At 35.7% G+C, this 15,954-nt stretch overlaps 1 protein-coding gene across 3 annotated transcripts in view; it reads left to right on the top strand.

Moving 5' to 3' along the window:
- The window catches only part of CRY1 (cryptochrome circadian regulator 1), a 107,985-nt gene that overhangs the window by 75,549 nt on the left and 16,482 nt on the right, over positions 1 to 15,954 (top strand). For all 3 annotated transcript variants that reach the window (XM_055328623.1, XM_055328622.1, XM_055328621.1), the window contains exons 3-10: positions 2,869 to 3,011; positions 8,973 to 9,157; positions 9,537 to 9,625; positions 10,185 to 10,325; positions 10,407 to 10,718; positions 12,240 to 12,391; positions 12,628 to 12,830; positions 12,936 to 13,031. In XM_055328623.1, coding sequence (XP_055184598.1) covers positions 2,869 to 3,011; positions 8,973 to 9,157; positions 9,537 to 9,625; positions 10,185 to 10,325; positions 10,407 to 10,718; positions 12,240 to 12,391; positions 12,628 to 12,830; positions 12,936 to 13,031 — 1,321 coding nt within the window. The remainder of the gene's footprint in view (positions 1 to 2,868; positions 3,012 to 8,972; positions 9,158 to 9,536; positions 9,626 to 10,184; positions 10,326 to 10,406; positions 10,719 to 12,239; positions 12,392 to 12,627; positions 12,831 to 12,935; positions 13,032 to 15,954) is intronic.

A 15,954-nucleotide genomic window follows, 5' to 3' on the forward strand; every position in this document is an offset into this window, starting at 1 on the left:
TTAATACATTTAATGTTTGGGGAACCTTCTCTTCCCTAGCTTTTCATTCTTCTTATGGAGTGATGTTCACTAATTTATCCCCAAGGAAGAAGTAAAAGATTTCATTGATCAGTTTACTAAAAGGAGCTAGATGAGTATAGCTCAGATTGTACCTTTTCTTCTCAGTGGCTGAGAGCATACATCCTATTCTTTTCTCCTGTGTGCTAAGTTTTATGGGGGTAGTATATACTGAAGGGAAGGTGCTGCTTATCATTGGATGGGTTAATCTCTTTAATTCTGGGGTGAAATATTAGCAAGCTTACTTGCCCATAAACCTATTATGTTTTCTCCAATTTATCTTTACTAGTAATGTTGTCTATATTTTGATTCCCTTCCTTTTCAAAAGTGTTATTGACTTATTTTAAACTCTACCATTTATCTAAAAACTAAAAAAAAATTTATAAAAAAATCATAAAATTACAAACTATTTAGGAAAAAAGTTGTAGCATATATGGCAGAGAAAGGTTGCGTTCATTAAAATTTAGAGAGCTCTTACAAGTCCGCAAGAGAAAAATTCACTGTGCTAGAAAACCAAGCAAACATAAGTTGCAACTTACTAAAGAAGAAGTATACAAATGGCTAGTAATAATAGCTGCCATTCATTGAGGACTTACTGTGTACTATATCCTTAACAATTTACATGTATTATTTAATCTTTTCAGCAACCCTGTATGATTTTTTTTTCATTTTATTGCAGCAAACACATAGTGTTTATTATGTGGTAGGTACTCTCTAAGCACATTACTCACGTTCTACTCATTTTATAGGTGAAGAAACAGGCATAAAGAATTTAGCCATTTGTGCAAATAGTTGAGCCAGTCTTTGAACTCAGGTCTGACTTTAGATCCTGTGATTTAAACTACTATTTTATACTAACAGTATAGAAACAAAGTAATATAATGCTTTCCCACCCTTATTTTAATTTTGTTTCTAAATTTCAAAAACAATACATGATTGTTCTAACAAATGTGAACAGTGCAACAGTGTGTAAAATAAAAATAATTCCCTTTTGCACTCTGAAATTTCAAAGCTAACAGCTATCCAAAGGTAACAGCTATCTATGACTTGGTATGCATTCTTCAAAATGTTCAAGGAAGGAAAATGTTTAAAATGAGATATTATTTTTCTGTCTATACCATGTGTATTTGTTAGTAGTTTCAAAAAACCTTCAACACACTCTACTGGCAAGTATATGGGGACCAAACACGTTGGTATACTACTGATGAGAATGCGAATTGGTACAATATATCTGGTGGAAAATTTGACAATGTTTGTCAAAATTTTAAATGCACTTATCTATTCATTGTTTTTCAAGGAACTGTTTCTAGGAAAAATAGAACTAAGGCCCCAAAATGTTTAAGATGCATTCATAAAGATAAGGATATACACTGCAGTGTTTATACTAGCATTTTTTTTAACCTACCATTGGGAACAGTCCTTGTCTAATTTGTACAGATTTGGAGAATTAGTGTGTTACCACATAGTTAGTTAAATAATAGTAGACTTAACAGTTGATTTTTTTTTTCTTGTAAGATATATCAGAGTACATTTAAGAATTGAAAAAGTTACTACTTGGGCAGCCTGGGTGGCTCAGAGTTTTAGCGCCGCCTTCGGCTGTCTAAAGAGAGAGAGAGGCTGTCTCTGCCTCTCTCTCTCTCCTCTCTGTGTATTCTCATGAATAAATAAAATCTTTAATTTTTTTAAAATTTTTTAAATTTATTTATGATGGGGGGGGGGGAGGCAGAGACACAGGCAGAGGGAGAAGCAGGCTCCATGCACTGGGAGCCCGATGTGGGATTCGATCCTGGGTCTCCAGGATCGTGCCCTGGGCCAAAGGCAGGTGCCAAACTGCTGCGCCACCCAGGGATTCCAATAAAATCTTTAAAAATAATAAATTAAAAAAGTTACTACCCCCTTCGGAAATCACAACTGCTTTAAGTCACAGCCTCCACATTGAAAATCACAATGTGTAAGGAAATGTGTACAGAGCTTATCAATATAGCACCTGATACTCAATAAATATCTGACATTATTACTATCTTTGTATCTCCACAGTTTTTTTTTTTTTGGTAATTAGAAATAAAAAAATTGTAAAACAGAGTACCTCTGCAAAGTACCATATTAACTATCAAAGGTTTGTGAAAGGGATGCCTGGGTGGCTCAGTGGTTGAGCGTCTGCCTTTGGCCCAGGACGTGATTCTGCAGTTCCGGGATTGGGTCCCACGTCAGGCTTCTTGCACGGAGCCTGCTTCTCTCTTTGCCTGTGTCTCTGCTGATCTCTCTCTCTCTCTCTCTCTCATAAATAAATAAAATCTTTAAAAATAAAATAAAGTTAAAAAAAAAAGGTTTGTGTAAGACCAGTTCTTAGAATCAGCAGACAAAAATACCCTCTAAGTATTCCTGTTCTTTTTGAACTTGGGCAGGTCCCTAAATTTTTAAAATAACCTTATCTGCCAAATGGAGTTATCAACCAGAGTTATCAACCTGCTAAACTGAGGTTTATTTTGAGGAGCAAATGAGATAATATAAGTGTAATTTATTTGAAAAGTAAAGTGCTATACAAACACAATTATTGTAGGAAGCTGATCTTAAGCATACTACTAGATTGTCTACTGCCTACTGCAGTGCCTAAAATCTAGTGAGTGTTCATTTCTTAGTTACATAATTCTAAATTTATAAATTGTGTGTTTTTTTCCTGCATATTCAAAGTTTATGTATGATCATTTTATATGTAGAATTGGAGCTTTTCACATTTTTACCAGAATATTGTTATAATGGAAAAATAATAATTAAAATTTGTGTACATTTTGTCCCTTTTCCTTATTTTAGGAATGGAACATTACTAAACTTTCAATTGAGTATGATTCTGAGCCCTTTGGAAAGGAACGAGATGCAGCTATTAAGAAACTGGCTACTGAAGCTGGAGTAGAAGTAATTGTACGAATTTCACATACATTGTATGACCTGGACAAGTAAGTTTTTTTTTCTTTTTGTTTATTTTGATAAGATGCACATAATATTTGTTATCTCAACCATTTTTAAGTGTACAGATCGGTGGTGTTACGTACATGGATAAGGGGCACCTGGATGGCTCAGTCAGTTAAGCATCTGACTCTTGATCTCAGCTCATGTCTTAATCTCAGGATCCTTTTATTTTTTATTTTTTTTAAGATTTTATTTATTTATTCATAGACACAGAGAGAGAGGCAGAGACACAGGCAGAGGGAGAGGGAGAAGCAGGCTCCATGCAGGGAGCCCGATGTGGGACTTGATCCCGGGCCTCTGGCATCACACCGCTGTGCCACCAGAGCTGCCCTCAGGATTCTTTTAAAAGAAATACATGGACCATTAAATTTTAACCCACAGGACTTAAGTTTTTTAAAATGGAAGTAACAACATATACATAATAGAACTGTGGGAGAATTAAATGAATATATGTCAGACCCTTAGCATTTTATTTAACTTCTCTGATTTTTTACTTACTCAGTGACAGATGCCAGAATCCAGACAAATGAGTGCAGAAGATAAAAATACTTAGAATTTCAATTTCAAACTATTAAGAGTGGGCAGCTCGGATGGCTCAGTGGTTTAGTGCCACCTTCGGCCCAGAGCGTGATCCTGGGGTCCCAGGATCGAGTCCCACATCAGGCTCCCTGCATGGAGCCTGCTTCTCCCTCTGCCTGTGTCTCTGCCTCTCTCTCTGTGTGTGTCTCTCATGGGGAAATAAATAAAATCTTAAAAATAAAAAACTATTAAGAGTATCACAAAAGTTTCCTTGATTATTCTAACTTGGCCTGTGGTCTTGACTTTTTGGGCTCTTAGCAATATTACTTTCATAGTTTAGATGACACAAAATGCTGTGATATATTTAGTATGATTGAAGTTTTTCTTTTTATTTCATTTGTGTTTATCTTGTCTATCTGGATTTTAAGTCCAGTTGCAAATTGTATGTGATATTACTATGTATCACTGTGGCCCTCTGAACAGTGGCATAGTATCTTATTTCCCAAAGTATATTTCTTGAAATAACATTTCTTGGTGATGCTTTGTCCAAAAAAGATTCTGTAGTCAAGTTTGAATTTAGGAAGTATTACATGGTTTGAGTCTTGAAGGTTCACAAGATTCATTAAGTTAGTAAGTTTTGGCATACTGTTGTCCTTGTAAGTCCTGAACTTGAAACCTCATAATTTATGTACCTTTTAAATTATTTTACTTTTAGTTATTTAATCATTTTATCTAGTTAATAAAGCTAATTCTGTGTTACATGACAAACTAGTTAATTTTATTCTCCTCTTCCAAATGTATGAAAAAACCGGGCTCCCGGTGCATGGAGCCTGCTTCTCCCTCTGCCTGTGTCTCTGCCTCTCTCTCTCTCTCTCTCTCTCTCTCTCTCTCTCTGTGACTATCATAAAATTTAAAAAAAATAAAAATAAAAAAAAAAAGGATCCCTGGGTGGCGCAGCGGTTTGGCACCTGCCTTTGGCCCAGGGCGCGATCCCGGAGATCCGGGATCGAGTCCCACGTCGGGCTCCCGGTGCATGGAGCCTGCTTCTCCCTCTGCCTGTGTCTCTGCCATTCTCTCTCTCTCTCTCTCTCTCTCTCTCTCTCTCTCTATCATAAAATTAAAAAAATAAAAAAAAAACAAATGTATGAAAAAACTATGGCTTGATTTCAGGCAGGGGTCTTATTTCACATAGCATTATATTCTCTAGCTCTATCCCGTGTTGTTGCAAATGGCAAGGTTTTGTTCTTTTTTATGGCTGAATAATATTCCTGTGTGTGTGTGTGTGTGTGTCTTTTTTATCCATTGATGGACACTTGGACTGCTTCCATAGTTTGGCTGTTGTAAATTATGCTGCTATACATGTAGGAATGCATGTATCCCTTTTAATACTAATTTTTGTATGTTGGGGGTAAATACCCAGTAGTACAATTACTGGATCTTAGGGTAATTATATTTCTAACTTTTGGGGGAACTTCTATATCATTTTCCATAGTGACTGCACCAGTTTGCATTCCCACTGAGAGTGTAAGAAGGTTCTCTTTTCTCCATATCCTCACCAATACTTGTTTCTTGTGTTTTTAAATTTAGCTGTTCTGACAGGTGTGAGGTGATTTTGTAGTTTTGATTTGCAATTCCCTGATGATTGATATTGAACATCTTTTCATGTATCTCTTAGCCATCTGGATGTCTTCTCTGGAAAAATGTCTGATCATATATTCTGCTCTTTAAAAAAAAAGATTTTATTTATTTATTATTGATGAGAGACAGAGAGAGAAAGAGACAGACACAGCAGAGGGAGAAGCAGGCTCCTTGCAGGGAGTCTGATGCAGGACTTGATCTCCAGACTGGGATTACACCCTGAGCTTAAGGCAGATGCTCAACCGCTGAGCTACCAGGCATCCCTATCCTGCCCATTTTTAATTGGATGATTTGGTTTTGGGGTGTTGAGTTTTATAAATTCGTTATTTATTTTGGATACCAGCCTTTTATCAGCTATGTCATTTGTAAATATCTTCGCCCATTCGGTAGGTTGCCTTTTAGTTTTGTTGATTGTTTCCTTTGCCAGAACCTTTTTATTTTGTTGAAGCCTCATAGTTTATTTTTGCTTTTATTTCCCTTGCCTGAGGAGACATATCTAGAAGAATGATGCTATAGCTGATGTCAGAGAAATTACTGCCTGTGCTCTCTTCAAGAATTGTTACGGTTTCAGATCTTACACTTAGGTCTTTAATCCATTTTGAGTTTATTTTTGTGTATGGTGCAAGAAAGTGGTCCAGTTTCATTGTTTTCCATGTAGCTATCAGGTTTTCTTAACACCATTTGTTAAAGAGACTTTTCCCCATTGTATATTCATTCTTCCTTTGTCAAAGGTTAACTGACCATTTATAATTGTGGGTTTATTTCTGGGTTTTCTATTCTATTCCACTGATCTGTGTGTCTCTTTTTATGCCAGTACTACACTGTTTTAATTACTACCACTTTGTAATATAACTTAAAATTTGGAATTGTGATACCTCCAGTTTTTTCTTTTTCACAATTGCTTTGGCAATTACAGGTCTTCTGTGGTTCCACACCAGCTTTAGAATTGTTTGTTCTAGCTCTGTGTAAAATGCTGTTGATATTTTGATAGGGATTGCATTAAATGTGTATGTTGCTTTATTTTTAAGATTTTATTTATTTATTTATGAGAGACACAAAGAGAAAGGCAGAGACATAGGCAGAGGAAGAAGCAGGCTTCTCAAGGGGAGCTCAATGCAGGACTCGATCCCAGGACTCTGGGACCATGCCCTGAGCCAAAGACAGATGTTCAACCACTGAGCCACCCAGGTGTCTCTGTATATTGCTTTGAGTAGTGTAGACATTTTAACAATTTTGTTAATTTTTAAACAAAAGTTAAAGTTTATGTAATTTCTACATCCAACATGGGGCTCAAAGTCATGACCCCAACATCAAGAATTAATTGCACGCTCTTTTGACTGAGCCAGCCAGGTGCCCCATTAGTATTTGTTTTTTCAACCTAGGAGCATGGAGTATCTTTCTCTTTCTTTGTGTTGTCTAGAATTTGTTAGCGTTTTATAGTTTTTGGAGTACAAGTCTTTCACCTTTTTGGTTAACTATATTCCTAGATATATTAAAATTTTTTTAAATGATTTTATTTATTTATTTGAGAGAGAGAGAGAGTGAGCACAAGTAGATGTGGGGAGAAGAGGGAGAAACAGACTCCCACTGAGCAAGGAGCCTGGGATCATGATGACCTGACCTGAAAGCAGTTGCTTAACCGACCAAGCCACCCAGGTGCCCTGATATTTTATTTATTTATTTTGGCGCAATTATAAATGAGACTGTTTTCTTAATTACACTTCCAAATTCATTCTGTGAGGCCAGTGTTAGCCTGATACCAAACCAGATAAAGACACCATAAAAAGGATCGATAGGTCAATATCTCTCATGAATGTAGAGGCAAAAATTTTCAGCAGAATACTAGCAAACAGATTCCAACAGTACATTAAAAAATTATGCACCATGATCAAGTCGGATTTATTCCTAACATGTAAGCATGACTCAATATTTGCAAAATAATCAACCTGATATGTTACATCAGTAAGAGGATAAAAATTATATGATCATTGGGTCCCTGGGTGGCTCAGTCAGTTAAACATCTGCTTTCAGCTCAAGTCATGATCCTGGAATTGAGCCCCACATTAGTCTCCTTGCGTCTCCCTCTCCCTCTGTGCCTACCCCTATTTGGGTGCTCACATGCTCACATGCGCATGTGTGCGCTCTCTCTCTCTCTCAAATCTTTTTTAAAAACCCATATGATCATTTCAGTAGATGCAGAAAAAGCATTTGACAAAGTGCATGCAACATCCATTCATGATAAGAATCTTCTGCAGGTGAGTCTAGAGGAAACATATTTCAACATAATAAAGGCCTTACATGAAAAACTAAGAGCTTTCTCCCTAAAGTCAGGAATAAGACAAAGATGTCCACTCCCACCACTTTTATGCAACATAGTACTAGAAGTCCTAGCCACAGCAGTTAGACAGTATAAAGAAATAAAAGGGATCCAGATTGTTAAAGGAAAAAGTAAAACTCTCACTATTTACAGATGACATGATACTGTGTATATAAAAACCCTGAAGACTCTGCCAAAAAACTACTAGAACTGATAAAGGAATTCAGTAAAAATGTAGATACAAAACCAATGTATAAAGAGCTGTTGCATTCCTATACACTATTAATGAAAAATAGAATTTAAGAAACAAAACAAACAAGAATAGGGAAAAAAAGAGAGGCAATCCAAGAAACAGACTCTTAACTATAGAGAACAAACTGATGGTTACCAGAGGGGAGGTGGGTGAGGAGTGGGTTAAATAAGTGGTGGGGATTAAGGAGTACACTTACGATGAGCAACCTTGTGTTGTGTGGAAGTGTTGAATTGTACTAAATGTACACCTGAAACTAATATTACACTGCATGTTAACTAACTGGAATTTAAAACTTTTAAGAAATGTACTATATTTGGATTAAGAAAACCTTGATTTACTATTTATTAATTATGCAACCGTGACTAATTTATTTAGCTCTTTTGGTAGGCTTTAGTTTCTGAACCATAAAATGATGGCATTGGATTTTACCAGTAATTCTTTGTTAGGGCTAAATGCCAAGCAAATGGCCATAGTAAAAAAGAATAATTAGTTATTTGTGAGTAGTGTCTAATCCACACTATGATTGGCAAAGCTAATCCTCTTTTTTTTTTTATAAATTAATTTTTATTGGTGTTCTAATCCTCTTTTTAGTATGACTTGATTGAGGCATTTAGTGATCAGAAGTAAATATAAAGTATGTTCATAAGACACATATGCTGGCAAATTTAACAAAGGCATGATGAGCACAACAGGAAGTAGCAATTGATTATTTCTATAGTTATAGAATCCTAGTAATACTTGCTTTATTGCCCTTCAGTATAATATTGGTCTGATTTAGTTTTTACTGATGATTAAGAGATTCTTTGAGCTGAGTTGTAATGTTTTTACCTTTTCATATATATATATATATATATACATATATATATATATATATTTATAACTTCTATGTTATTGCCTTTAGGCTAATTTAGCCATCACTCATAGGTGCTTAATAATACCCTTTGTCTTAAGGTTTTGTTATTCGCATGCTGTATATTTTTGACACACAACAGATGTCTAGAAAATGAAGAGAATAATTTTTAGATATTTTAATAAGTTTCCTGGCCATATAAGAAGTTTATATCCTCCTGGAAGTCTTAAGTAATTAATTTTGTTTTCTGATCTTAAGTATTCTTAGAACTTATCAACAAAATATATTATCATTTTTTAATATTAACTGCATTTTACTAAGTTTTTTGTTTTTGTTTTTGTTTTTTTTGCATTTTACTAACTTTGTAATAGGATCATCGAACTCAATGGTGGACAACCACCTCTTACATATAAAAGATTCCAGACTCTCATCAGCAAAATGGAACCACTAGAGATACCAGTAGAGACAATTACTTCGGAAGTAGTAGAAAAGTGCACAACTCCTCTGTCTGATGACCATGATGAGAAATATGGGGTCCCTTCACTGGAAGAACTAGGTAGGTGTAAATGAAGTTTGAGAGTTAATAAATCTCTCAGAAAATCTCACTTCTAATTTGATACATAAGGTTTTTGCTTTAAAAGGGAAAGGAGAAAAAAGTCTAAAAGAAACTCTTAAGCAAAGAAGTGATAAATCTGTACATTATTTGTTTTATAAATATGATCTATTATCACCTTAAGATGTTTGTCCAAAAGAATAGAGACCATGTTATATCCTTATATGTGAGGACCTATCCAGGGCCCTCAGTTCATTTTTATGCTACTGTCATAATTTTTCTGCAAAATAGTTTTTCCCAATTATTATGGTTCAATAAAAATTATTTTAGTTCTGGAAGAATATTTTTTCTTTTTTCTGTTTTTTTTTTTTTTTTTTTTTAGGTTTTGATACAGATGGTTTGCCCTCTGCAGTATGGCCAGGCGGAGAAACTGAAGCACTTACACGTTTGGAAAGGCATTTGGAAAGAAAAGTATAATTATAGATCATGCTTATATTTCCAAACTGGCATTAAAAAAAAATTCACTCTTTTTTAAAAGCAATATATAGACTGTTAAACAGAAGAATTGAAATAGTTAAAATAGCATAAACCTAATTGTTTGAAAATTAACAACCATCTCTTTGTTTGAATATTTTTTCCCTCCTCTGCTATTTCCTCTTTATCTACTACCAGTACTACCTCTTCTATTCTTTCTGTGTAAGCTGGTATCTGATGACCATAACTTTGAAGCTATTCTTCTATTTCACCTTTACCTCAATGTCAAGGAGACAGGTTGAAAGTCCTCTCAGCTTGGTGTTAGGAATTTGAATATAATTTATTTCACATGAGTATGTGCTACATGAGGATGGCTGAAACAGAAGAATGCTCACATTTATTCTGTTGTGTTTTTTTATTAAAACATGTTTGTGACTGGGAAAATAAAATTTTATCTCCAAAAACTGTGTAACCTTTAAAAAATATGTCTGTTTTAAACACTCTTTTAATATGGAAAAGGCAGTTAGTTAGTATAATTTTCTCTGTGTATTTTCAGGCTTGGGTGGCAAACTTTGAAAGACCTCGAATGAATGCAAATTCCCTGCTCGCTAGCCCTACTGGACTCAGTCCTTATCTCCGATTTGGTTGTTTGTCATGTCGACTATTTTACTTCAAACTCACAGATCTCTACAAAAAGGTATTGTCTAAAACTGAAGCTTATTTTTCAAAATACTTCTTTAAAAATTGCTGATGATAATACTTTGCTTTTTAACCTTAGGTGAAGAAGAATAGTTCCCCTCCCCTTTCCCTTTATGGGCAACTGTTATGGCGTGAATTTTTCTATACAGCAGCAACAAATAATCCACGCTTTGATAAAATGGAAGGAAACCCCATCTGTGTTCAGATTCCTTGGGATAAAAATCCCGAGGCTTTAGCAAAATGGGCAGAAGGCCGGACAGGCTTTCCGTGGATTGATGCCATCATGACACAGCTTCGTCAGGAGGGTTGGATTCACCATTTAGCCAGACATGCAGTAGCTTGCTTCCTGACCCGAGGTGACCTGTGGATTAGTTGGGAAGAAGGAATGAAGGTCAGTATTCTTCTAACTAATGTTAGCACAGTCTTATTTTGAAGGACTCTATACCTTATTAAGACAATTCCTGGAAGTTATTTAGATTCATTTATAGTCTAATTTTTTCAGCAGGTAAAGATTTTAATTCCCTAACACAGGCATACTATTGGAGAGCAGAATGGTGTATCAGACAGGAAAAATGGTGAAAACTGGTTTGATTTTTTTTTTAAGATTTTATTTATTTATTTGAGAGGGAATGCAAGAAACTATAATATAAGCAGGGGGAGTGGCAAAGGGAGAGAAAGAAGCAGGCTCCCTGCTGAGCAGGAAGCGTGATGTGGGCTCCATTCTAGGACCCTAGGGTCATGATATGAGCTGAAGGCAGACATTTTACTGACTGAGCCACCCAGGCACCCCCAGAAAACTGGTTTGATGAACCTAAAGTCATTTCAGAGACTGAACCAGCCTGGCCATCAAGGGAACTATAAGGTTTAACACACTGGACTCATTAGATGAAATATTTATATAAGTGATCATTTCTGTTACAAAAATGGATTTGCCCAAGAATTCTTAGAAGTAATGAATTTATATTATAAAAATTATGTAACATTTTGCCTCACTTTAACATTATACTTTTTAGTGATCTATTATGTAAAGTGAAGCATACTGCATTTTGTGACATCAACTTGTGGTCGTACATAATAGGATTAGATTTTCCCTATCCAGGGACCATTTTTTTTTTTAAAGATTTATTTATTTATTCGAGAGAGAGAGAGAGAGGCAGAAACCTAGGCTGAGAGAGAAGCAGGCTCCTTGCAGGGAGCCTGATGTGGGACTCGATCCCCGGACCTGGGATCATGCCCTGAGCCAAAGGCAGATGCTCAACCGCTGAGCCATCCGGGCATCCCACAAGGACCATTTCTGATCCTCTTTTTTTTTCATCTCCTGTATTTCTTAGTACAAAGTTGTACATGAGGTAGATAGATGTATATAGTACACACTTAATGACTTTATAAAAAGGCATTTTAATTCTGTTTCCCTTTTGCTGAAGGAATTCCAAATTTAAACTCTATAATGCTAGTGCTTTTTTTTTTTTTTCTTTTTCGCTAGTGCATTTTTAAAGGTCATTTATATTTGGCTGCTCCCTGTATGTAGACCAGTATATTAAACTTCTAAGTTTTTGTTAGTTATTTACTTGGTAGCATCTTTGCTTTCTTGAAAGTGTTTACTGCTTTTTTTCTTGCATTTTTAATTGAATCAGTAGCTTGAGTAATTATTTTATCCTCTTCCCAATAACATTGCAAAGACCAGAGAGATAAATTCTATTCAGAAATTCACTTATACTACTGATATTTTTCTTTCCCTGAAATAACTCAGTACAGAATAGAACATTGACAAGGAGGCTCACATTGGAATGTTCAATTTTACAGTTCTGTGCTAGATTTTCTTTGCCTTGACTTTTGATCTACAGAGTCCTGGAAAATGCTTGCTTTGAGAATTATATGTGTACAAACTAATTGGTTACTGTTACTTCTGAAGGTATTTGAAGAATTATTGCTTGATGCAGATTGGAGCATAAATGCTGGAAGTTGGATGTGGCTGTCTTGTAGTTCCTTTTTCCAACAGTTTTTTCACTGCTATTGCCCTGTTGGTTTTGGTAGGAGAACAGATCCCAATGGAGACTATATCAGGTAAATCAAGGGTGATTATTACTCAGTTTGGAATAACTAATCCAGGAAGAGCGTTTCATGTTTAAGCAACACTTAAGGTTTTTTTCCACTCATCATGGGCAGCAGTGATGAGGAGATGGGTAAACAAATCATTAAATGGTATTGACTTGATTTTGGTCATTCATAGCTAATAATAAGTTTGTTATAATTTGCTTGTAGTTTATTTTATTAATAGTTTTTCTTCCTTCTCCCAAAAGGCGTTATTTGCCTGTCCTAAGAGGTTTCCCTGCAAAATATATCTATGATCCCTGGAATGCACCAGAAGGTATCCAAAAGGTAGCCAAATGTTTGATAGGAGTTAATTATCCTAAACCAATGGTGAATCATGCTGAGGCAAGCCGTTTGAATATTGAGAGGATGAAGCAGATCTACCAGCAGCTTTCACGATATAGAGGACTGGGTATGTCAGTAATTACCTTTGGTTTGTTTCTTTGTCAGGTGTTTATGTACCTATCCTTGAATTTGATCTTGATCATATTTTAATAGGAGTTTTTTTTCCCTTTAGGTCTTCTTGCATCAGTGCCTTCTAATCCTAATGGGAATGGAGGCCTCATGGGGTATTCTCCTGGAGAAAATATTCCAGGTTGTAGCAGCAGTGGAAGTAAGTGAAAAGGAAATTTCTGTACTTAACATAAAGAGATTAATAATCAAATATATTTTTATTGAATCTCACTGTAATGTTTTTTCTGCATACATGTGTACACACACACACACACACACTACACACACACCCTCCCTCATTCCATTAGTGATATTTGGGAGATGGAAAACATTATGTGTAGTAGAATTTAGCTCAAGGTAAAGATCTTGCAAACTGAATGAAGAGGGCAATCTTTTTTTTTTTTCAGATTTTTTTTTTTTTATTTTTTTATTTATTTATGATAGTCACACAGAGAGAGAGAGAGTCAGAGACACAGGCAGAAGGAGAAGCAGGCTCCATGCACCGGAAGCCCGACGCGGGATTCGATCCCGGGTCTCCAGGATCGCGCCCTGGGCCAAAGGCAGGCGCCAAACCGCCGCGCCACCCAGGGATCCCTGAAGAGGGCAATTTTAAGGGTAAAATGAAACTTATATTTTCTGAAGGCTCATTATTTTTTAGTTTGTTAGGTGCATATCAGGTATAAGGTTATTAGTTAAGGTCAGGGGTCCTGTGAATATGGCCAAAAGATTTATCATACACACGCATAGTCTTTAGTCTTTTTGCACAGGAGTTTTTCCTTACAGTCTGATTGATAGTGGTTTTCTATATGATAAATATTTGGTTGCCACATATATTCTTTTTTTTTTAATAAATTAATTTTTATTGGTGTTCAATTTACTAACATACAGAATAACACCCAGTGCTCTGCCACATATATTCTTAATGTGTGTATTAATAATGTCAAGAAGCCAGTATTTATTGGTAATTTGAATCATTGTGTCAGTTTTCAAAGATTCTAACCAAAAATAGCATCATGGTAATTAATTTGATTAAAAACAAGGCAGCATTTGAGGGATACTTATTTTTTTTTCCAAAAAGGTCACATGTTTAAAATTGATATTAAGAATAAAACTTATTTTAAAAATTGAGCCATTCTGATTCAGAAATACACTCCATCCTTTTGAGAGCATATATTTATTCTCTAACAATTAGATTAAGGAGAAAGGAACAAAATATTCAATTTAACTATCTACTTTGTGCACAGTGCAAGGGGATTTTTGCCACATTGTCACAATAACCTGGGAGGTGGTGGTGGAAATAAGCCAAGAAAGGTTAGGTAACTTAACTATGATTCCACAGTAAGTAAAATTCAGATCCAGATCTGACTAGTCCTCAAGTCCTTATTGGGCCTCCCCTGCAAATGTAATGCCATATGTACTTTTATAAGATCAAGCATTTTTTTACTGGAATGTCTAGTAGTTGTCAGTGATGGCAGTATACTTCAGAAGTGTTCTTCTGAGAGTCTCCTACAATTTGAACTTCAATAAGATATCAATTTAGTAGTTTTGTCAGATCTCTTGTTCAGTTCACAGCTTGCTTCCTCTGTCCATACATGAATTTGAGGGACAGAAGTTCTGTGAAGCACATAAATAGTAGGCAGGTAACAGAAGGGTAGGAAGCAACAGGCTTCAGGTGCCCAACTAATGGGTGGTGATAGTACAGACTGCCTCTTGTTCCACTCAAATCTGTATTTATTATTTGGAATTAACCATAAAAAATAATTATGGTAGGAAGTTAAATTGAAATAATTTTGCTTTACAAATACACATGTATTTTATGATACAGTAAGATTAATAAATCGTGAAGTACTCTAATCATGTAAATAGTTGGCTGTAACACACTTTGTATTAGGTGCTATGAGGCGAAAAAAGTTATAAATTGTAAGATGCTGCTTCCACATGCAATAGGAAAAAAAAAAAAAGATCATTGAGCACTTAAGGAACTACAGAAGTTTTCTTGCAAGATGGTGGGTTGGGTAGCATTTGGGTAGGCAGCTGAAGGAGAGAGCATTGTGGACCTGGAAATGAGAGTGATTATGGAAAGATCCTGAGGGTTTGGACTATGCGATTAAACATTTCTCTCCCTTCTGGTTTCTGTTCCATTTGAAAGGACATTTAGAAACTTCTGTAGCATATCTCTTTATGCCCTCTACTTACCCTGTTTGTAGGCTTTTATTTTACAGTATCTCAAAGGGCAAGGTTCTTTATGACTTGTACACAGATGACTTGAAGTATTGTTGTTCTTATGATAAAACGCAATCTATGATAGTAATATGTTTTAGTTTTTATTTAAAATTTTTTTCTATTAAAAATAGTAATTAGCGGGGCAGCCCCAGTGGCCCAGCGGTTTGGCACCGCCTGCAGCCTGGGGTGTGATCCTGGGGACCTGGGATCAAGTCCCATGTCTGGCTCCCTGCATGGAGCCTGCTTCTCCCTCTGCCTGTGTCTTTGCCTCTCAGTCTTTCTCTCTCGCTGAATAAAATGAATAAATCTTTAAAAAAAAATAAAAATAGTAATTAGCATTATTAGTCATTAGGGAAATGCAAATTAAAACCCCTAAGAGATGATATTTCATACCCACTTAGGGTAACCAGCTATCACTGATTACCTGGGATTGAGGGGCTTCCTGAGACCTGGGACTTGCAGTGCTAACACTTGAAAAATCCCAGATAAACTGGAGTGAATTGGTTACCCTGAACTCACTCCAGTGCCTAAAAACATGATAGACCATAAAAAGTGTTGTGGAGGATGTGAAGAGACTGGAACCCTCATATGTTGTTGAGAGATGGGCTGTAAGATGGTACAGCCACTTTGGGAAACAGGTTGGCAGTTTCTTACAAGCTAAACATTAATTTAACATACAATCCAGAAATTCCATTCCTAAGTATCTATTCAAAAGAAATGAAAATATATGTCTACACAAAGACTTAAGAATCAGAAGAATGTTTATGATAGTTTTATTTATAATAGTCAAAATATGGCGCATGGAATATTCATTAATAAGAAGGAATAAAATTCTGGTACATGCTACAACATGGATAAAC

The sequence above is a fragment of the Nyctereutes procyonoides genome, unplaced genomic scaffold, assembly GCF_905146905.1.
Source record: "Nyctereutes procyonoides isolate TBG_1078 unplaced genomic scaffold, NYPRO_anot_genome, whole genome shotgun sequence".
NCBI lineage: Eukaryota > Metazoa > Chordata > Mammalia > Carnivora > Canidae > Nyctereutes > Nyctereutes procyonoides.